General features: G+C 35.1%; 2 protein-coding genes across 2 annotated transcripts in view; one reads left to right on the top strand and one right to left on the bottom strand.

The window, feature by feature from the left end:
- The window catches only part of LOC136026520 (annexin A7-like), a 322593-nt gene that overhangs the window by 47969 nt on the left and 251791 nt on the right, over positions 1–22833 (bottom strand). The gene's annotated exons all lie outside the window — the stretch shown is intronic.
- The window catches only part of LOC136026514 (large ribosomal subunit protein uL18-like), a 35921-nt gene that overhangs the window by 4919 nt on the left and 8169 nt on the right, over positions 1–22833 (top strand). Inside the window, exons 3-4 of the mRNA XM_065703147.1 lie at positions 2295–2497; positions 11686–11842. Of these exons, the coding sequence (XP_065559219.1) occupies positions 2295–2497; positions 11686–11842 (360 nt within the window). The remainder of the gene's footprint in view (positions 1–2294; positions 2498–11685; positions 11843–22833) is intronic.

Here is a 22833-nt window from a genome sequence, read left to right as displayed (position 1 = left end):
GCCTCAGCATCCTTACTTCAATGAAGTTTAACCAGGACTGATAAAAAAAATTTCGATATAAATTTTTGCTATATAAAATTATCACTATTTTCTCTATTTTATCTGTAACCAGGTATAGAAAAAGCTCAAAAGCTGCAGAATTTGACAGGATCTAAAATTTGCCAACAAATTTCACTAGGCTATGAAAACCATCAAGTAGTATGGCTACTATGCTACCCTACTTTTTCCATGGCGGTCTATGACTAATGCGTCCAATGGTATAAGTATCTTGTCCTTTTGATGCATTAACGGCTGTAGTCTTGCTGAAAAATATATCTTGCATGCTTTCTTTGCTTCTTATTTTGGTTGCACAGCTCTATGGATGCCCATTATTAAAATTGCTTCTATAACTTTGGAGGAACAAAACAGACCAATGCCTTCCAACAACCCCTCTCCCCTCATCCCTAACTTTAAGTAGCAGTTTAGGTAACCTCATGATTAGAGGAGCAAAGTGGGCCTGTTTCCCCTTCTAACCAAGCCACCTCAACATCAAATTTCAGAAGGATGATGGGAGGACCAAAGTAGGATTATATCTTAAAAGTCCCAGGCCTTTTTCGTCGAGTGGTTGGCACAATAGACTATATAAAATTATCACCATTTTTGCTATTTTATCTGTAACCAGGTATAGAAAAAGTTCAAAAGCTGCAAGTAGCAGAATTTGACAGAATCTAAAAGCTGCCAAATTTGCCAACAAATTTCACTAGGCCATGAAAATTACCAATCCTGTGCTTGTAAGGGCAGGTGTTGGAGTCCTGGTGTGGCGTGTTATTTGGTTTAAATGGGGTCAGTGGTGTGAAGCTCAGCCAGAGTCATCCCAGCTTTAAATGGACACCTAGATAAATCTATGGAAGTTAAATAGGAAGAATGTGTGAAAGCATGGGATGGCAGCCCCCCCCCCCATTTGCACTTCTAGAAAAAAAGGTCTCAAGACTGAGATCAGCGACGCCAGTTTGGACTAAAAACTCTAGTGCTACATCCTCTCCCTTTTAAATGAAAAAAGATAAACTAATTAAATTCAAAAAATGATTTAGCAAATAATTTAATGTAAATTAAGCAATTAATTGAATATAATTTTAATTAAATAAAATAACAATAAGAATGTTTGAACTAATCTAATTCAGCAAATAATTCAGTGTAATTAAATAGTAATTAAATAAAAAAAAATATTAATGGTTAAACTGATATAATTTTAACTCTGGACTAAATCTAGTGTTACCCAATACACAATGCATTACTACTGACAACAAGAAACAATGATATTACATTTTATGGTTTTTCCTTTAAGTATCAATGCTTTGGTATAGAAATATTATCATTTTTCTGACAATTGTTTCTACCAATGTCCTAAATATGGTTCTGCAATTTACAAATTAGCGCTATAAAATCAATTTTAGCTACTCCACTAATAAGTAGTACTTGTCCCTGAAGTGTGGTCGTATCTGAAATGCAATTATTTAACCAACTTAAAAAAAATGAGTCCAAATAAACGCAAATATGTTACTTTCCTGCCGTAGTGTCGATTTAGCGAGCACAGGGTGGGGCAATTGCCTGCCAAGATCTTCTCTCTCATTGAGAATTTCAAACATATTTATCTGTTTTCATTGCAAAATATGAAAGTCAGATATATATATGCTTTGTTAAATGTTTGATTTTTTTTCTGATTAGGAGTACTGCAGGGAACATTAGGGTAATTTTTGTTGTTGTAAAAGACTAGATCTTACTTAGAAATGATCTAAATTATTGATAAAATAGGATTTGTCTTTCTTCTTTTAGAGGTAGCTTCCCAACAATAACCTTATATTATGGGTAAGAACGAACTGTGGCAAAACCTAATGACTGGGGAGTTAGGAAGGTCCTGAGAACTTTTGAACATCTCATAAAATTCATTTATTATTCCTAGGTTAGTTTAAGTTGACTGGGGAGTGAGGGAAATTCCCGAGGACTTTGAATATTTCATAAAGTTTATTTATTCATGTTAGATTTTGAAATCTAATAGTCAATTCAGAAAATTGCAATTCGATTCTTAAATGCCACTTCATCTGCTTCTTTTTTTCTTGATTTTTTTTTATTCTTTCCTCTTTACCATTTGTATAGATTTTTAAATTCCAGTATGTCTGCCTCTTTTTTTCTTGATTTTTTTTTTCATTCTTTCCTCTTTACCATTTGTATCTTGTTTTAAATACCACTATGTCTGCTTCTTTTCTCCCTGATGTTTTATTCTTTCCTTGTAGTATTATTTATTATTACCTTTTTAGTTGTTGAAAAAATTCAAATTGGATAGTGTCTATGAAGGAAACACCAACGTAGATGGCGGTGATTTCTCAGTTGAAGATGTTGAGGATGGGCCGGGTGCGTTTAGAGCTTATTTAGATGTTGGTTTAGCTCGTACTACCACAGGTGCAAAGATCTTTGGTGCTCTGAAAGGAGCAGTGGATGGCGGTATTGACATTCCCCACAGGTAAGCAAGGCAGTTGTCAACTGCATAGTTGTATACAATCCAGATATTTAGGATCTTTAAATGAAACAAAAAATGTTGTTTGGGTGGGAAAATCGTATAAAAATGAATAAAAGCCAAGGGTTTGTTCAGGATTTTTGTTGGTGGTGGGTGAGGTACAGTTTTTATGGCACTTGGTATTAATCAAGTGACATAGCAATTGCCAATTCTGTCAGTCTGTCGGTCCCGGTTTTGCTACTTTAGGCACTTCCAGGTAAGCTCGGACGATGAAATTTGGCAGGCGTACCAGGGACGGAACCAGCTTAAATTAGAAATAGTCGTTTTCCCAATTTGACCATCTGGGGGGGGGGGGTTAATTCGGAAAAGATAGAAGTATTTTTAACTTACGAACTGTTGATCAGATCTTAATGAAATTTGATGTTTGGAAGGATATCGTGTCTCAGAGCTGTTATTTTAAATCCCGACCGGATCTGGTGACATTGGGGGGATATGGGAGGGGGAAATCTAAAATCTTGGAAAACACATAGAGTGGAGGAATCGGGACGAAAATTGGTGGGAAAAATAAGCACAAACTCCTAGATACATGATTGACATAACCGGAACGGATCCGCTCTCTTTGGGATAGTTGGGGGATGGGTTAATTCTGAAAAATTAGAAAAAGAGGTGTTTTTAACTTACGAACGGGTGATCGGATCTCAATGAAATTTGATATTTAGAAGGATATCGTGTCTCAAAGCTCTTCTTTTAAATCCTGACCGTATCTGGTGACATTGGGGGAAGTTTGGGGTGGGAACCTAAAATCATGGAAAACGCTTAGATTGGAGGGATCGGGATGAAACTTCGTGGGAAAAATAAGAGCAGAAGTCTTACATACGTGATTTACATAATTGGAACGGATCCGGTCTATTGGGGGGGGGGAGGGCTAATTCTGAAAAATAAGAAAAATTAGGTATTTTTAACTTACGAAGGAGTGATCGAATCTTGATGAAACTTCATATTTAGAAGGACCTCGTAACTCAGATCTCTTATTTTAAATCTCAACCGGATCAAATCTTGGAAAAACACTTGGAGTGGAGGAATCGGGATGAAGCTTGGTGGATAGAATAAACAAATGTCCTTGATACGTGATTGACAGAATCGTACTGGATTCGCTCTCTTTGGGGGAGTTCGGGGGAGGGGTTCAGTGATTTGGCGAGTTTGGTGTTTCTGGACGTGCTAGGACAATTAAAATTGGTAGGCGTGTCAGGGAGCTGAACAATTTGACTTGTTAAAGTCGTTTTCCCAGATTCGATCACCTGGGGCTAAAGGGAGAGGAAAAATTTGAAAAATAAGGTATTTACAACTTACGATTGGGTGATCGGGTCTTAATGAATTTTGATATTTAGAAGGACATCGTGACTCAGAGCTCTTATTTTAAATCCTGACCGGCATTAAGCCTCTTATTTTCCTTTTTAAGTCAATCTATTGATTCATAGAATTTTGTTAGACCTCATACCATATGATCTCTTGTCTCTTAGCTCTTCTCGCCTCGTCACAAGTGCCATATGGGCTCTTAGCTCTTGTTTTTTTTTTTTTTTTTGCATAGAAATTTGTTTATTTGCATTTTTGTAGCGTCTTTACGAGTGGAATAAAAAAATTGTTGAGGGGGGGGGGGGTTAAATTCGGCTTATAGTGTGTTGGTTCTTGAAGACTACTACATCTTTGAAGGAAAGTAACACCTTCTTTGGCTATTTGATATTATTTCTTGCGTATTTTTATCCACGTTTTTTTTGCTTTTTTTAATTACTACAGCCAAAAATTACATAAATAGTTCTTTTTTTTTAAATTAGATTCCTGGTCTCTGTAGTTATTAGACGTATATGGTTGTGTGAATTTTCACTTGACCAGTTCCTAAAATCAGATCCTGTTTGAACTGCTCGTGGAAAGTAAAGAATTTAATCTATTTTTTTTTCTGACTATCATAAGGCCTTCTCTTCATTTTCGTTTCACATATAGTAGTTTCAATCCCAAAATTTATATATGTATATAACAATATTTTCAAACTTAAAAAGGACAGGAACTGCCTTAAACAGAAGTAAGGCTAACGCCCCCTAAACTTTAAAAAAAGGTAAAGGATACTGCATTAGAATTTACAGTCCGTACCGGCGGTGCTGATCTCCGTTTCTTGACCTTTCAGCCAGGAAGGGCAATGGGGGGCTGGGGGCCAACCATCCTGTGCTTCGTACACCCTTCCTGTTTACCTTCCCCAGATTTCTCCGGGTACCCATTTAGAGCTGGGCCGACTCTGGCTAAGCTTACAGAGTCATGCCACTGACCCCCGTCTCAAACGAACAGTTGGGTACACTGGGATTCGAACCCGCATCCACTCAGACAAAGGATCCTGAGTCCAGCGCACCAATCTACTCGGCCAGGACGGCCGAGTTTAAAACCAGCAGTTCGTTTGCTCTTTACTAATAATAATAATAATTTATTTTTGACCCACAACAAAAATCAAAGTGGAGTATCAATAAAAGAAACAAAACAAACGCTACACAAAACAGAAAAAAACAAGAAACTAAAGCAAACGAGTAAGGCCTCCGTGGGCGGGCAGATACTTATAAGTAGACTGGGGTATTTTGCCAGCAAGCTCTGTGAGCTTCGACCCAATATCCGGGAAACTATAAATAGATATGAGGCTCCTATTCCTATACCATGGAGGCAGATACAATAGAAAACGGGAAAACCGGAAATAATAAGAACGAATTGAACTGATATCTTTTTTATGAAAAATAGGGTAAATACCAGAAAGAAACAAAACCGAATGATCTGTAAAAACCGAATATAATTTAGCAAGAGACTTTCTATTGTATCTATCTCGGTTAGCAACAATTTTAGAGTAACTTAATTGGATTTTCTTCTTGCAATCAGCAACAGTGAGAGTTTTACTAACGTTAATTCCCAGCCACCGAAATGAAGAAACCGACGGGATAGAAAAAGATCCACAGATCAGAGGAGTAGTGATATTGCTATTAAATGAAAGATATTCACACTTTGAAAGATAAAGAGAAAGTCCAATCGCATGAAGTTTAGATGCTACTGTTGAAACAGACAAAGAGAGCCCTTTTTTAGTCCCACTGATCAAAAGAATATCATCCGCATAGGCAAGATAAGAAATATTTACAGAATTAAGGATGCAAGTAGGTGGGATAGAGGAAAGGACACATGATATACAAAGTTTGAAAATAGAGGGGGAGAGGACAGCACCTTGCCGGACCCCACGTCGTATTGGAATTTTACTATCTGAAACCCTCATATCCATTTTAATCCGCAAAAAGGAATTTGAATACCATTATCTAAGAAGAAAAATTACCTATATGTTGATACTGTGACTAAAAAGGGAAAAGATAGCTTGAGAATGCGTAACAGTGTCAAAGGCTTTGGAGAGATCCAAAGCACATAAATATAACTCGAATCCCTTTTTAGTAGCCTCAGTAAGAACAGTAGCCAAAATTCGATGAGCCTGCTGGCAACCTACCCCAGCTGAAAACCCAATCTGATTTTCACCAAAATATGCCGAAGAATTAACTGATGGGAGGAGAAGATACTCAAAAATTTTGTTTATATTACAGGAAACCGTTATTGGCCTGTAAGATGCACACTCAGTCGGAATCTTTCCTCTTTTCAGGATCGGAGTAACTGTTCCACATAAAAAACTTTCAGGCACAACCGAGGTTCATAAGCACATCTGAAACAGAAGTTGTAAATGTTGGACTAGAGCTGGACAATCAACATTTAGGTGTTTGACACTTATACCATCACAATCAATAGAGCTAGACCTAAGCTTTTTTATGGCTTGTGCCACCAAAACTAAATTAACTGGGAGGATCTGGTTCTGGCGGAGTGATATGGGAAGCGCAGAAATAAGAAACCTCATAAAAGTAGCATAAACAAAATGGTTTATAGTGTTGAAAATCCGGTCGATATATTTGCACCAAGCAGCAGGACTAATTGGGCTACTTGTTGATGAAGAGTCATCGATTTTATTTGAATTTACCATATTTTTCGAATCGAAATTACTTGACGGGAATTTGCAAATTTTAGATTTTGCAGACCGTAAATACTTTTTATACTCTAATTTAGTTTTCTTTTTAAGCTGAAATACTACACCGCTACGTGGTCGTTCGCAAGAAACCCAAATACGTAGCCAAAATTTGGCTTTATTTTTCACTGATTTTAGACCCGGATCCCAAGACCGTTCAGGCTTCCGCGTATTAAATTTAACACGTTCTTCGGGAACAGCCACCCTCTCAGCTTCCTTCATGCATGATATAATATAAAAATAATATTTATTCAGAAAATTCTTATCATTTACAAATTTAGATCCAACCTTAAGTAGCTGAAAAGGAACTTTTATCCTAGACAAAAAAGCTGTAAGGGTAGAAATATAAAGAGCCCAATTAGCCTTATTCCAATTTCGTCTGGTAACTCATCTACGATTCCCACGTCTGTTAGAACTATCTTGCGACAGAGAAATACTAAGCATGAAGGAAATTGGTAGGTGGTCTATATCGCTTTCTATTTCATGTACAGAAACAGTCGAAACAGATAAGTTAGGAGAGCAAAGCACATGATCAATATTAGTCAGGCTCCCAGAATGATGGATGTAAGAAAACAGAAGATTCTTATCCACTAGCTTAAACTCAGATAAAGACTCGAAAACCATATCAGACCGAATATTTGAATTCAGTAAATCAGCATTAAAATCCCCGGCAACAACAAATTGATAACCGAGAGATGATGCGGATTCTGTCACTTTTTTCAAAACACTACAGGTCTTGGCAAACTTGTTCAGTGATTGAACCGACTTACGATCACAAGGAAAATACACATTTATAAGTATTAAATCGGCAATTTGCACGGCCAAGAGGTTTTCGTCACTATGGAACAGCACAGGCGTCGTGGATGAAAAGGAGCTACGTCTCAGAATATAGGCGAGGCCTCCGGAAGGTCTACCAAACGTAGATCTTGCAGCATTCACAAAAGTAATATGGTTTGCACTCCGTTTCAACAAGTTGGAATGATTTGAAGATAAAAGATGCTCTTGAAGACAAACGATGTCATAGTTAATCGAAAGTTCGTCAATGATATGCTCTTTTTGACGTGTTCCATTTATATTGTACGAAATAACCGAGAATTTTTGTGACATCATTTTTTCATAGCGGTCGCAATACACGAGACTTGAGCACTGGACATAATAGACTAAATGAAGTATGAGAATCGCCGCAGTTTGCACATTTAGGTCTATTTGTATAGGGCGCATCTTTCGAAAAAATGTGATTTTCGGCGCAGCGTGCACATTTTTCCACCTGACTGGTACAATCGTTGATAAAGTGATCAGGAGACCTGCACTTAAAGCAACATCGCGGTACACTTACGAAATCATAAATTCTGAAAATTTCGTAACCTATTTTTACTCCATTCTTCATAGCGTCACGTTTTGCAAACGAATCTGAAAAGTATAGTTTGACAGTTTGGGACAAACCAATTCGGTTTGCGTCAACGACTCCTGAGTGCATTTTGAATTCGGAAGCATTAAATGACAGCGGGATTCCTTTTATTATTCCAAGGTAACGTTTCTGCAGAATCTTAGTGCCAATACCCGAGACTACAGACTCACAGAATTCGGAAGCTATCGATTTTTCAATGTTCACGAACATTTTATCTCCCACCGGCCGAATACTAGCAACCGAATTATGACCACTTAATTGATCGATAAAGTCTTTGCGGCTTGTCGGATCTCCAATAGATGGTGGCAATTTAGAGACAACAATAGTAGAGTGGTTGTCGGCAGGTTTCGAGGCTCCAGGCTGTGGTAATGGCGGGAAATGATTGGAAAACACATCAAACTGATTAGAAATAGTTTTTAGCTGGATACGCAGCTTGTTTACTCCCGAAAAGAGAGCAGAATAAGCAGTAGCTGGTATCAATGGGACTTCACTAGAGTTTAATATACAAAATACCGGGATGTCGAAATCATCTGTATTGCCCTTCTTGATAAAATCCAGTATGTCTCCTAAATGACTTAGTGACGCTTTCAATCCAGTTCGCTTCTGAAATAAAGCATCTGGATATAGCTTCCCCCAAGTCACTTCTTCGCATTCACAATATCATCGACGTCAAAAGATTCTGTACCAAACTTCTTAATCATCAATTCCTTTTTCAACATTTTGCTGAGCAAAATTTAACACCGGAGAATAGTGCAAATTGTCCTCATCACTTCCGTGCATGTTAACTAATTATAGCGCGCTCACAGTGATTGCAATCTTGAATGTAAATTAAATCATGAGCGATGGAAATTAAATAATAAGCGAGGGAAGCGTAGTTTCTTTCTACCTGATCCCCGCAGTTTAAGGGAGAATCCACTCCCGGCAGGTACAACGACCCTTGTGACAAGAAAACTCCCCACTTCTGCTCGCTGATTATCGCGTAATACTACCGTTCCCAAAGTTAAAAACTCTCTTTATTTACTCTTTTCTCTCTTTTTCCTTCAGAAATATCGATCAATCAAAGTTCTTATTAATTCCTTTTTTATCTTTTTATCCAGCAATGGAATTGGAATTAACCAGTCAGACAAGTTTTAATTAAAACCAATCTTTTGCAAAATTTTTCAAAATCCTACTAGCTTCACTGGGATTAAAATTCAATATCCATAAGATCACTGAGGAAGCTTACTCATTTGATTTCGTTCATAAATATCCGATTTTGAGATAGATGCATTTACCTTGAACTCTAAAGAACGGGTTCTAAAGAAAGAGTTCACCTTGAACTCTTACTGAAAAGAAGTTTTATTTATACCTATTTTTTATAAAGTTGATAAATCCGAATTGCTGAGATACACGTGTCAAACTGTCAGTCTGCATTCATTAGTACTTTTTAGTACTATTACCTAGGGAGCGTTGGCCTAACTCCTGTTTATGGTAATTTCTCTACGTATGGAGTGGACTTATTTCGGCTTCTCTTTAATTTATTGATGGTCATAAATTATGAACCATGCTTAATACTGATTAAAGGAATAAAGATGACACTTCTGTTTGAGAATATTTCCAAAAAAAATTTATATTCACTACGCGTGGTTATTAGTTAGGTCTTCGGGGGTAAATATAAAGTTACAACATATTTTTTGTTCTTTGCCTTTCACTAACTGGCATCACTTGTTTTCTTCTTTTTTTTCTTACATTTGTGAGCCTTATTGTGTCTTTATGCTTCCCTTTACTGTCATTATTGTTAACTATGTAGTTATTGATATTGTTATTATTATTTATACACCCGCGTGCGTTGCTGTTATCTTAAAAATGGAAATTGAAGAAAAATTTTCCCGCGTAAAGCAACCCCCGCCCTCCCCCACGTGATTGTGAGTATTTTACACCGTATTTAGTATTTAGGATAGTATTTTAAATTTAAAAGTTTTCGGGAAACCTCTCCCCCCAATTTTCATTAATTGGGGGTGGGGTGGGGTCGAGTCCATAAATTGAAAAAAACACGATAATGTAATGAATAGATAGATCTGTCATAAAGTTTGTTGTGGGATGGGTTTGTTTATCTCCTGTTTTCATAAATATTAGATACTCTTTTCTGAGACTACTTTGGGGTTGTTAGAAGTAAAATCAGCTCACTAGAAAACTTAATCCCTCTGTCAATTCATAGCTAATTTTCGGGGTATTTAATTTATTTTTATTAATGTTGAGCATTTACCAAGCTTTAGGTAAATGGAATGGTAGAAGGAGAGGGAGACTGAAAGAGTCAGACGCAAAGACAAAGGAATACACTACCAAAACGTCATTTTATTGTCTCAGGATTTGCAAAGTTCCTTCTATAGTAGCCTACTGTTCTCAAGTACTCTCTGTCCTTACGTCGAGAAAATAAAAAAAGGTATCAAGAAAATACTTAGTACGTAATTTGGTAACGCTCTCTAGAAAGTACATTCCTCGTATTCGAAAACGCTCTCTAGGAAATGCGTAAAAACAATGCTTAGTTCTTCAGTCTAAAGTCATTCTTCAGTGCTCTTTCCCTTCCTTAATCCAGGACTGTGTCTTGGACTGTCCTACTTGGTTTAGCGACGTTTGATCCTCCTCTTGATCCTAGTCTTTTTAATTTAGCACCAAACGTTTTCCTTGAAACGTCATTCTTCAATGCTCTTTCCCTTCCTTAATTGAAGACTGTGTCATTCTCTGCCATACTTGGTTTAGCAACGTCTGATCCTCCTCTTGATCCTAGTCTATTAAATATAGCACCAAACGTTTTCCTTGAATCGTTATTCTTCAATGCTCTTTCCCTTCCTTAATTGAAGACTGTGTCATTCTCTGCCATACTTGGTTTAGCAACGTCTGATCCTCCTCTTGATCCTAGTCTATTAAATATAGCACCAAACGTTTTCCTTGAAACGTCATTCTTCAATGCTCTTTCCCTTCCTTAATTGAAGACTGTGTCATTCTCTGCCATACTTGGTTTAGCAACGTCTGATCCTCCTCTTGATCCTAGTCTATTAAATATAGCACCAAACGTTTTCCTTGAAACGTCATTCTTCAGTGCTCTTTCCCTTCCTGAATCGAGGACTGTGTCTTGGACTGCTCCACTTGGTTTACCAACGTTTGATCCTCCTCTTGATCCTAGTCTTTTTAATTTAGCACCAAAGGTTTTCCTTGAAACTTCATTCTTCAATGCTCTTTCCCTTCCTTAATTGAAGACTTTGTCATCCTCTGCCATACTTGGTTTAGCAACGTCTGATCCTCCTCTTGATCCTAGTCTATTAAATATAGCACCAAACGTTTTCCTTGAAACGTCATTCTTCAGTGCTCTTTACCTTCCTGAATCGAGGACTGTGTCTTGGACTGCTCCACTTGGTTTACCAACGTTCGATCCTCCTCTTGATCCTAGTCTTTTTAATTTAGCACCAAACGTTTTCCTTGAAACGTCATTCTTCAATGCTCTTTCCCTTCCTTAATTGAAGACTGTGTCATCCTCTGCCATACTTGGTTTAGCAACGTCTGATCCTCCTCTTGATCCTAGTCTATTAAATATAGCACCAAACGTTTTCCTTGAAACGTCATTCTTCAGTGCTCTTTCCCTTCCTGAATCGAGGAGTGTGTCTTGGACTGCCCTACTTGATTTACCAACGTTTGATCCTCCTCTTGATACTATTCTATTTAATTTAGCACCAAACGTTTTCCTGGTTATGATGCTGAAGAAAAGCATTTTGATTCAGAAGTTCACCGCAAGCACATCTTCGGGTTGCACGTTGCTGAATACATGAAGAATTTAGCAGATGAAGATGAAGATGCTTTCAAAAGACAGTTCTCCCAATATATCAAGGTATGATGCTCCGGTTCTAGTTTCTTTATTTCATGTGATATTCACTAATTTTATTTAATCAGTCTGTGTTAAATATGTTCTTTTATATTGTATAATTTAAATTTTATATACCTGAATGTTGAAGCTTATAGCGCTATTTGAGTATTTTGTGGAAAGCTTTTAGGGATAAAAAAAAAATAGGTTGAAAGTTACCAAAATTGGTGGCCGGAAGCCATTAGAAAAGGTCAAAAGCCAAATGCTGTAAAGGAATAGAAATTAGTTTAGGACAAGAAATAATTGTTAAAGTTATCAGAATTGATGGAGAATCTGTTTAATCGAACAATAAACGAACTCCCCCCCCCCAAAAAAAATAGAGTGATTGAAATTATGAAATTCCGACCTTTCAGAGAGTGAACGGCAACTCGCCTAACTTAACGTTACCTAGCCTAAAGTTTGAGCTAACGTTATATATACCGTATAACATTAGTATCATTTAAATCAATAAACTGTTTTTATGGTTATTTTTCGGTGTTTTCGGTGTCCAATTTGCTATGCCATTTGTTTCTCCATTCTGGCTAGATTCACCATAATTTGTTAATTTGGGTGGGTTCTGGAGAAATATTAACATTTTGACTGCCCGTTTTTTTTTGTTTTTTTTTTTTTGCCGATTTCTAAGGCGATTTCTGGTTGTCAAAATGACAGTTTCACGTTACTCAGACTTGGTTTTAAGTCAGATTTTCTTTGTATATATTCATCCTCTGAAAAGCTTTCTTGATTTGAAGGGGTTGTCTTGATCATTTTGATAAAAACGAGCAGTAATTGTTTTTAATGCGATCTATGTTATTTTCCTTCTGATTAAATTAGTTGTAATTTGCTATTCTAGGTAAGCCCTGGAGGAATATTGAATTTTGAGGACCAGGATTTTGCTGTCATAATAACATCAATTAATTTCTTTTTTGTTGAGTCCATGTTTCTGTATAGTCATATTCAGTATTCTTTCTGTCTTCAACATATTCTTGGGACCCAATTTTGCTGATGTTCAAATTATATGAAAATTGCTCTGTGTATTTATCAAAACCGAGTTATGATATTTAAGTACTATTATTATTGTTAATTTGTTACCCGTCAAAAACGGAAAAGACGGAGTATAAAAAAGAAGAAAAAATTTAAATACACTTCAACTACAAACATTATAAAATAACACTAGTCCAGGGGTGGTTCGCTCTTAAAATATTGGCACTGAATTTGGAGATTCTTTTCTCTATGGCCATGGAAGGGTTGGTGACCTTGTATTTCATGGAGATGTCGCCATTGCTGTGCCACAGAGGGACACGCAACAGAAACTTGGCATATCTGTAGAAATACTTTGCAGTTCATCCATTCTGGCCAGATTAATTGTAATTTGTTAATTTGGGTGGGTTCTGGAGAAATATTAACCTTTTGACAGCCATGTTTCTTGCCTTCAATTTTTAAGATGATTTCTGGTTGTCAAAATAACAAATTTTCACATAGACTTGGATTTGAGCCAGTTTTTACGATATGTGTTTGTTTCCTGAAGAAATCTTTCTACTTTTTTGTCCTGATTATTTGATAATGATACACTTGATAACAAAGGCATAATATTTTATATTAAATATTATAGTCATGATAACATGATAAATATTTGATAACGAAGTCATGATTTTAATGCACTATTTTGTGTGTTTTCTCCCTTCTAGTCAAATTGGTTGTAATTTGCTATTTTCGGTGAGTCCTGGAGGAATATCGAAATTTTGAGAATCGGGATTTGGCTTTCACAATTTTGGCTGTTAGAATAACAACAACAAATTTCGTCGCGATTGTGTTGATGTTTATTTTTAGCCTTGTTCAATGCTCTTTCTGTTTTCAATGGACTTTTGTATTTACCTGACTTTAGTTCGGCATTGTGGAGTGACATGCATGAGAGGAAAATTTTTAAGTATAGTTGACAATTTTCAAGTAAACTACTGTCAACTAGCGTGTGTTCCCTGGGGAGACCCTCCAACAAGGTTGACTCTAGTTTGGCATTATGTAGTGACATGCATGCGCGGATAGGTGTAGCATAAATGGGAGACAGTAACAACGGCAATCAAAGGGGTAAAATTAACCTTGACTTGATGCCCACTTAATTGGACAATCTGTCTTGGCTTTTTCTAGAATTGGCCATGACTTTGATTTTTCCCACAACTATTCCCTTTTTTTAATTCAAAAAAGAATATTTGGTATAATTGTCAAAATTATCTAAAAAAAACCACACTGGATTTTCTAAAACCGATCCAAGTCATGATATTTATGTATATTTTCTCCATTCTGGCCAGATTTGCTAATGTGGGTCCAGGAGAAAAATAGAATTTTAATAGCCACGATTTTTTTGTCTTTGGCTTTTTGGACAAATTCTGGCTATTAGAATAACAGTAAATTTCGTCATGGTTGCGTTGATGTTTCTATATTGCCTTGTTCAATGCTCTTTGTGTCTTCAATAATTTTTTGGGGTTTTATACTAATGTGAAAATAATCTAAAAATACGTGCATTTACCAAAATCTTATCAATTCGTAATACTTATACACTTTTATGTATATTTTCTCAGTTTTTGTCAGATAAGCTGTAATTTGTTGATTTAGGTGGGCTCTGGAAAAATATTAGAATTTTGATACACATTTTTTTTCGTCTTCGACTTTTGTATCGAGTTTTGGCTGTCAAAATAGCAATAGATATTCCTTCAAGATCGGGTCAGGGTTTCTAAATAGCCTTTTCCAGTGTTTTTAACCTTATAAAATATTATATTTGAGATTTCAAATACTGATATTTATGGTTGGTAAGGCTGAGAAACAACAATTGTTTAACACGTTTCCATCTGGGTCCAATGTACATTCTATATTCAATGAAGTTTTTGGTTTCGGTGACGTAAATTTTGAAATTTTCAAAAAATCGAACTGCCCATTCACAAAAAAGCCAATTCGTAATATTTTCATTTATGTGTTCTCCAGTCTGACCAGATCAGGTGTAATTTGATGCTTTGGATGGGTTCTGGAGAAATAGTAGAAAAATTTATAGTCGTGATTTCTTTGCTTTAGATTTTTGGAATTAATTTTGACTGCCAAAAAACCAGGTATTTTGTAAGAGTCTAGCCAGTGTTTCTAAATAGCTTCTTCCAAAGTATTTTTTTTTTTTACCTTAACTAGAAATTTGGAGCTCAGTGACGTATATGTCAATTTTTTATAATAACCATATTATCTGATTACAGCTTCCGATCTCTATGTAGCTTTCTTTTTTTTTTCTTTTTTTTTAAATAATTTGTATTTGTCTAAAAATCGTTCTGGTTTTTGAAAAAAACGAGCGAAGACATGATAACTATGTACTTTAATTTAAAGTTTCTGGATTCTGGCCAGATTAGCTGTAATTTGCTGATTTTGAATTTGAATTTTGCGGGGAATTTTAGCTATCAAAATAACAAAAATCAGCTTTGTTATAGTTGTGTCGACGTTTCCATGCATCCCTGTCCGATTTCTTTCTGTGTAAAACTTACACCGTGCATTTAGACAAAACCGAATATTCATGATTTTATATACTTGCAAGATTTCTTCGATTCTAGTCAGATCGTAATTTATGAATTTATGTGAGTTCTGGAGAAATATTAAAGATTTCGATAGCCCTGGTTTTTTTCTACGAATTTTTTTCTTTTGAAATAACAGCATTTGCTTTACCATGGCACAACATTTAGCATTTGATTTCTATGTAGCCTTATTCAGTGTTTTTTTTTTTTTTTTTTTTTTTTTTAGATAACATTCTAATTGTCTAAAAATCGCACCGTTTTTTGATAAGAAAAAAAGAGCCAAGACACGATTGCTATGTGCTTTAATTTAAAGTTTCTCAATTCTGGCCAGATTAGCTGTAGTTTGCTGATTTGGGTGGGTTCTGGAGAAATATTAAAAAAGTTTGTTAGTCATGAGTTTTTCGCCTTTGAATTTTTGGCGAATTTCGGCTATCAAAATAACAAAAATCAGCTTCGTTATAGTTGTGTCGACGTTTCCATGCATACGTGTCCGATTCCGTCTTCGATATCGTTTTGTAAAATTGCACCGTACATTTATCAAAACCGAACTTTCGTGATTTATATACTTGCAAGTTTTTTTTCAATTATAGCCAAATCGTAATTTATTAATTTATGTGAGTTCTGGAGAAATATTAAACATTTTGATAGCCTTGGTTTTTTTCTACGAATTTTTTTCTTTGGAAATAACAGCATTTGCTTTACCATGGCACAGCATTTAGCATTTGATTTCTATGTAGCCTTGTTCAGTGTTTTTTTTAGATAACATTCTAATTGTCTAAAAATCGCACCGTTTTTTGATAAGAAAAAAAGAGCCAAGACACGATTGCTATGTGCTTTAATTTAAAGTTTCTTCATTCTGGCCAGATTAGCTGTAGTTTGCTGATTTGGGTGGATTCTGGAGAAATATTAAAAAAGGTTGTTAGTCATGAGTTTTTCGCCTTTGAATTTTTGGCGAATTTCGGCTATCAAAATAACAAAAATCAGCTTCGTTATAGTTGTGTCGACGTTTCCATGCATACGTGTCCGATTCCGTCTTCGATTTCGTTTTGTAAAATTGCACCGTACATTTATCAAAACCGAACTTTCGTGATTTATATACTTGCAAGTTTTTTTCCATTATAGCCAAATCGTAATTTATTAATTTGTGTCAGTTCTGGAGAAATATTAAAGATTACTATAACCCTGGTTTTTCCTGCTATGTAGCCTTGTCCAGTGTTTTTGCACAACTTTTAGTGTTTGATTTCTATGTAGCCTTGTCCATTTCTAATTGTCTAAGAATCGCACCGTTTTTTGATAAGAAACAAAAAGAGCCAAGACATGATAGCTGTGTCCTTTAATTTAAAGTTTCTCCATTCTGGCCAGATTAGCTGTAGTTTGCTGATTTGGGTGGGTTCTGGAGAAATATTATAAAAGGTTGTTAGCCATGAGTTTTTCGCTTTTGAATTTTTGGCGAATTTCGGCTATCAAAATAACAAAAATCAGCTTCGTTATAGTTGTGTCGACGTTTCCATGCATACATGTCCGATTCCGTCTTCGCTTTCGTTTTGTAAAATTGCACCGTACATTTATTAAAACCGAACTTTCGTGATTTATATACTTGCAAGTTTTTTTTTCAATTATAGCCAAATCGTAATTTATTAATTTATGTGAGTTCTGGAGAAATATTAAACATTTTGATAGCCCTGGTTTTTTTCTACGAATTTTTTTCTTTGGAAATAACAGCATTTGCTTTACCATGGCACAGCATTTAGCATTTGATTTCTATGTAGCCTTGTTCAGTGTTTTGTTTTTTTTAGATAAAATTCTAATTGTCTAAAAATCGCACCGTTTTTTGATAAGGAAAAAAGAGCCAAGACACGATTGCTATGTACTTTAATTTAAAGTTTTTCCATTCTGGCCAGATTAGCTGTAGTTTGTTGATTTGGGTGGGTTCTGGAGAAATATTAAAAAAGGTTGTTAGCCATGAGTTTTTCGCCTTTGAATTTTTGGCGAATTTCGGCTATCAAAATAACAAAAATCAGCTTCGTTATAGTTGTGTCGACGTTTCCATGCATACGTGTCCGATTCCGTCTTCGATTTCGTTTTGTAAAATTGCACCGTACATTTATCAAAACCGAACTTTCGTGATTTATATACTTGTAAGTTTTTTTTTTCAATTATAGCCAAATCGTAATTTATTAATTTATGTGAGTTCTGGAGAAATATTAAACATTTTGATAGCCCTGGTTTTTTTCTACGAATTTTTTTCTTTGGAAATAACAGCATTTGCTTTACCATGGCACAGCATTTAGCATTTGATTTCTATGTAGCCTTGTTCAGTGTTTTGTTTTTTTTTAGATAAAATTCTAATTGTCTAAAAATCGCACCGTTTTTTGATAAGGAAAAAAGAGCCAAGACACGATTGCTATGTACTTTAATTTAAAGTTTTTCCATTCTGGCCAGATTAGCTGTAGTTTGTTGATTTGGGTGGGTTCTGGAGAAATATTAAAAAAGGTTGTTAGCCATGAGTTTTTCGCCTTTGAATTTTTGGCGAATTTCGGCTATCAAAATAACAAAAATCAGCTTCGTTATAGTTGTGTCGACGTTTCCATGCATACGTGTCCGATTCCGTCTTCGATTTCGTTTTGTAAAATTGCACCGTACATTTATCAAAACCGAACTTTCGTGATTTATATACTTGTAAGTTTTTTTTTTCAATTATAGCCAAATCGTAATTTATTAATTTATGTGAGTTCTGGAGAAATATTAAACATTTTGATAGCCCTGGTTTTTTTCTACGAATTTTTTTCTTTGGAAATAACAGCATTTGCTTTACCATGGCACAGCATTTAGCATTTGATTTCTATGTAGCCTTGTTCAGTGTTTTGTTTTTTTTTAGATAAAATTCTAATTGTCTAAAAATCGCACCGTTTTTTGATAAGGAAAAAAGAGCCAAGACACAATTGCTATGTACTTTAATTTAAAGTTTTTCCATTCTGGCCAGATTAGCTGTAGTTTGTTGATTTGGGTGGGTTCTGGAGAAATATTAAAAAAGGTTGTTAGCCATGAGTTTTTCGCCTTTGAATTTTTGGCGAATTTCGGCTATCAAAATAACAAAAATCAGCTTCGTTATAGTTGTGTCGACGTTTCCATGCATACGTGTCCGATTCCGTCTTCGATTTCGTTTTGTAAAATTGCACCGTACATTTATCAAAACCGAACTTTCGTGATTTATATACTTGTAAGTTTTTTTTTTCAATTATAGCCAAATCGTAATTTATTAATTTATGTGAGTTCTGGAGAAATATTAAACATTTTGATAGCCCTGGTTTTTTTCTACGAATTTTTTTCTTTGGAAATAACAGCATTTGCTTTACCATGGCACAGCATTTAGCATTTGATTTCTATGTAGCCTTGTCCAGTGTTTTTTTTTTTTAGATAACATTCTAATTGTCTAAAAATCGCACCGTTTTTTGATAAGAAAAAAAGAGCCAAGACACGATTGCTATGTGCTTTAATTTAAAGTTTCTCCATTCTGGCCAGATTAGCTGTAGTTTGCTGATTTGGGTGGGTTCTGGAGAAATATTAAAAAAGTTTGTTAGCCATGAGTTTTTCGCCTTTGAATTTTTGGCGAATTTCGGCTATCAAAATAACAAAAATCAGCTTCGTTATAGTTGTGTCGACGTTTCCATGCATACGTGTCCGATTCCGTCTTCGATTTCGTTTTGTAAAATTGCACCGTACATTTATCAAAACCGAACTTTCGTGATTTATATACTTGTTTTTTTTTTTCAATTATAGCCAAATCGTAATTTATTAATTTATGTGAGTTCTGGAGAAATATTAAACATTTTGATAGCCCTGGTTTTTTTCTACGAATTTTTTTCTTTGGAAATAACAGCATTTGCTTTACCATGGCACAGCATTTAGCATTTGATTTCTATGTAGCCTTGTCCAGTGTTTTTTTTTTTTAGATAACATTCTAATTGTCTAAAAATCGCACCGTTTTTTGATAAGAAAAAAAGAGCCAAGACACGATTGCTATGTGCTTTAATTTAAAGTTTCTCCATTCTGGCCAGATTAGCTGTAGTTTGCTGATTTGGGTGGGTTCTGGAGAAATATTAAAAAAGTTTGTTAGCCATGAGTTTTTCGCCTTTGAATTTTTGGCGAATTTCGGCTATCAAAATAACAAAAATCAGCTTCGTTATAGTTGTGTCGACGTTTCCATGCATACGTCTCCGATTCCGTCTTCGATTTCGTTTTGTAAAATTGCACCGTACATTTATCAAAACCGAACTTTCGTGATTTATATACTTGTAAGTTTTTTTTTTCAATTATAGCCAAATCGTAATTTATTAATTTATGTGAGTTCTGGAGAAATATTAAACATTTTGATAGCCCTGGTTTTTTTCTACGAATTTTTTTCTTTGGAAATAACAGCATTTGCTTTACCATGGCACAGCATTTAGCATTTGATTTCTATGTAGCCTTGTCCAGTGTTTTTTTTTTTTAGATAACATTCTAATTGTCTAAAAATCGCACCGTTTTTTGATAAGAAAAAAAGAGCCAAGACACGATTGCTATGTGCTTTAATTTAAAGTTTCTCCATTCTGGCCAGATTAGCTGTAGTTTGCTGATTTGGGTGGGTTCTGGAGAAATATTAAAAAAGTTTGTTAGCCATGAGTTTTTCGCCTTTGAATTTTTGGCGAATTTCGGCTATCAAAATAACAAAAATCAGCTTCGTTATAGTTGTGTCGACGTTTCCATGCATACGTGTCCGATTCCGTCTTCGATTTCGTTTTGTAAAATTGTACCGTACATTTATCAAAACCGAACTTTCGTGATTTATATACTTGCAAGTTTTTTTTCAATTATAGCCAAATCGTAATTTATGAATTTATGTGAGTTCTGGAGAAATATTAAAGATTATGATAACCCTGGTTTTTTCGACGAATTTTTTACTTTGCAAATAACAACATTTTGCTTCACCAGGGCACAACATAGCATTTGATTTCTATGTAGCCTTTTTGATTGTTTTTTAGATAACGTTCCAATTGTCTAAAAAACGCACTGTTTTGATTTTAAAAAACGAGCCGAGACACGATAGCTCTGTGCTTTAATTTAAAGTTTCTCCATTCTGGACAGATTAGCTGTAATTTGCTGATTTGGGTGGGTTTTGGAGAAGTATTGAAAAGTGTTGATAGCCACGAGTTTTCCGTCTTTGAATTTTGTGGCGAATTTTGCCATAGGTTATTAGGTAAGACCATAGGTAAGCGTCTCTTGTTTACCTGTCATTCCGGGCGATCTAATGGTCCTATGTCAATTTTAAATTCTGGGTTAACCTGCCTGTAACTCTTGGCAGGCGTGACTTGCTAAAAGATAACAAACCGTGTATTGGTCCAATAAGAGAGGCACCCACGTACTTCCGCCGTTTACCCAAGCCAAATTAATCAAATATTTGGAAAACTATAAGTTCTATCAATATATTAGCTCTATGAATATCTACCTTGGTTCTACTGCCCTTGCAATGATGCATGGACGGATAATAGATAGACGTATCTATTAACAAATGAACTAACCTCCTTTTTATGCAATCCTAATAAGGGGGGAATTAATGCCAGGTTTTTCTTCTCACTCAATTGGACTATCTTGGCTTTTTCTGCAATTAGCCGTGACTTGATGCCCACAACTATTTCATTTTAAATCAAAATAACAAAAATCAGCTTCGTTATAGTTGTTTCGACGTTTCCATGCCTCCGTGTCCGATAACATCTCCAATTTTTTTTTGTCTAAATCTTGCACTCTGCATTTAACAAAAACCGAACGTTCATGATTTTATATACTTGCAAGTTTTTTTCCATTCTAGTCAGATCGTAATTTATTAGTGTGAGTTCTGAAGAAATATTTAAGATTTTTATAGCCCTGTTTTTTGTTTATGAATTTTTTACTTTGGAAATAACAGCACTTTGCTTCACCAGTGCACAACATTTAGTATTTGATTTCTATGTAGCCTTGTCCAGTGTTTTTTTTTTTTTTAAGATAATTTTGTAATTGACTAAAAATCACACCATTTTTTTTTATAAAATAGGAGCTAAGACACGATAGCTATGTGCTTTAATTTAATGTTTCTCCATTCTGGCCAGATTAGCTGTAATTTGCTGATTTGGGTGGGCTCTGGAGAAATATTAAAAAATGTTGATAGCCACGAGTTTCATTCGAATTAATGCTAATTCATCTTATGAGCAGGCTCGGGAAGCAGCCCATGAGTTGTATGTATTTCCCGGCAATTTATCTTTTATTATCCTGACAATTTAACTTAATTTATCTTTGTTCTTTTGTTCAATTTCTTGTACAGTTTTCCTTCACATGGAAACAACGTTGTCATAACCTAGTTTTCATGCTGATTCATCAAATGAATAGGCTTGGGAAGCAGCCTGTAGGTTGTATATATTTCCCGACAAAGTGAATCACGAGTTTCACTTTCATGATTTTGTATACTTTTAAGTTTTTTCCATTCTAGCCAAATCGTAATTTATTAATTTATGTGAGTTCTGGAGAAATATTAAAGATTTCGATAACCCTGCTTTTTTCGACGAATTTTTCTCTTTACAAAAACTTGCATTTTGCTATACCAGGGCACAACTTTTAGTATTTGATTTCTGTGTAGCCTTGTCCAGTGTTATCTTTTAGATAATATTCTAATTATCTAAGAATTCCATCGTTTTTTGATATAAAAAAAACGAGCCAAGACACGATAGCTATGTGCTTTAATTTGACGTTTCTCCAATCTGGCCAGATTAGCTGTAATTTGCTGATTTGGGTGGGTTCTGGAGAAATATTAAAAATGTTGATAGCCATGAGCTTTTTGTTGCGAATTTTGGCTATCAAAATACTAAAATCAGCTTTGTTATAGTTGTGTCGACGTTTGCATGTATCTGTGTCCGATTCCATATCCAATTTCTTTATGTCTAAAACTTGCACTCTGCATTTAGCAAAACCGAACTTTCATGATTTTATATATTTGCAAGTTTTTTTTTTTCATTCTAGTCAGATCGTAATTTATTGATTTGTGTGAGTTCTAGATAAATATTAAAGATTTTGATAACCCAGGTTTTTTCGGCGAATTTTTACTTTGGAAATAACAGTATTTTGCTTCACCAGGGCACAACTTTTAGTATTTGATTCCTATGTAGCCCTGTCCAGTGTTTCTTTTTTAGATAACGTTGTAATTGTCCAAAAATCGCACCGTTTTTTGATAAAAAAAACGAAAGAAAATGAGCTAAGACACGATAGCTATGTGCTTTAATTTAACGTTTCTCCATTCTGGCCAGACTACCTGTAATTTTTATTTGGGTGTGTTCTGGAGAAATATTAAAAAATTTTGATCGCCGTTAATTTTCCGTCTTTGAATTTTGACCATCGAAGTAACAAGAATCAACTTCATTAAGATTGTGTTGACGT

Source organism: Artemia franciscana, chromosome 4 (assembly GCF_032884065.1).
Source record: "Artemia franciscana chromosome 4, ASM3288406v1, whole genome shotgun sequence".
NCBI classification, from domain to species: Eukaryota; Metazoa; Arthropoda; class Branchiopoda; order Anostraca; family Artemiidae; genus Artemia; species Artemia franciscana.
The sequence above is the reverse complement of the archived record's forward strand: the minus strand, read 5'-3'. Positions and strand labels throughout refer to the sequence as shown.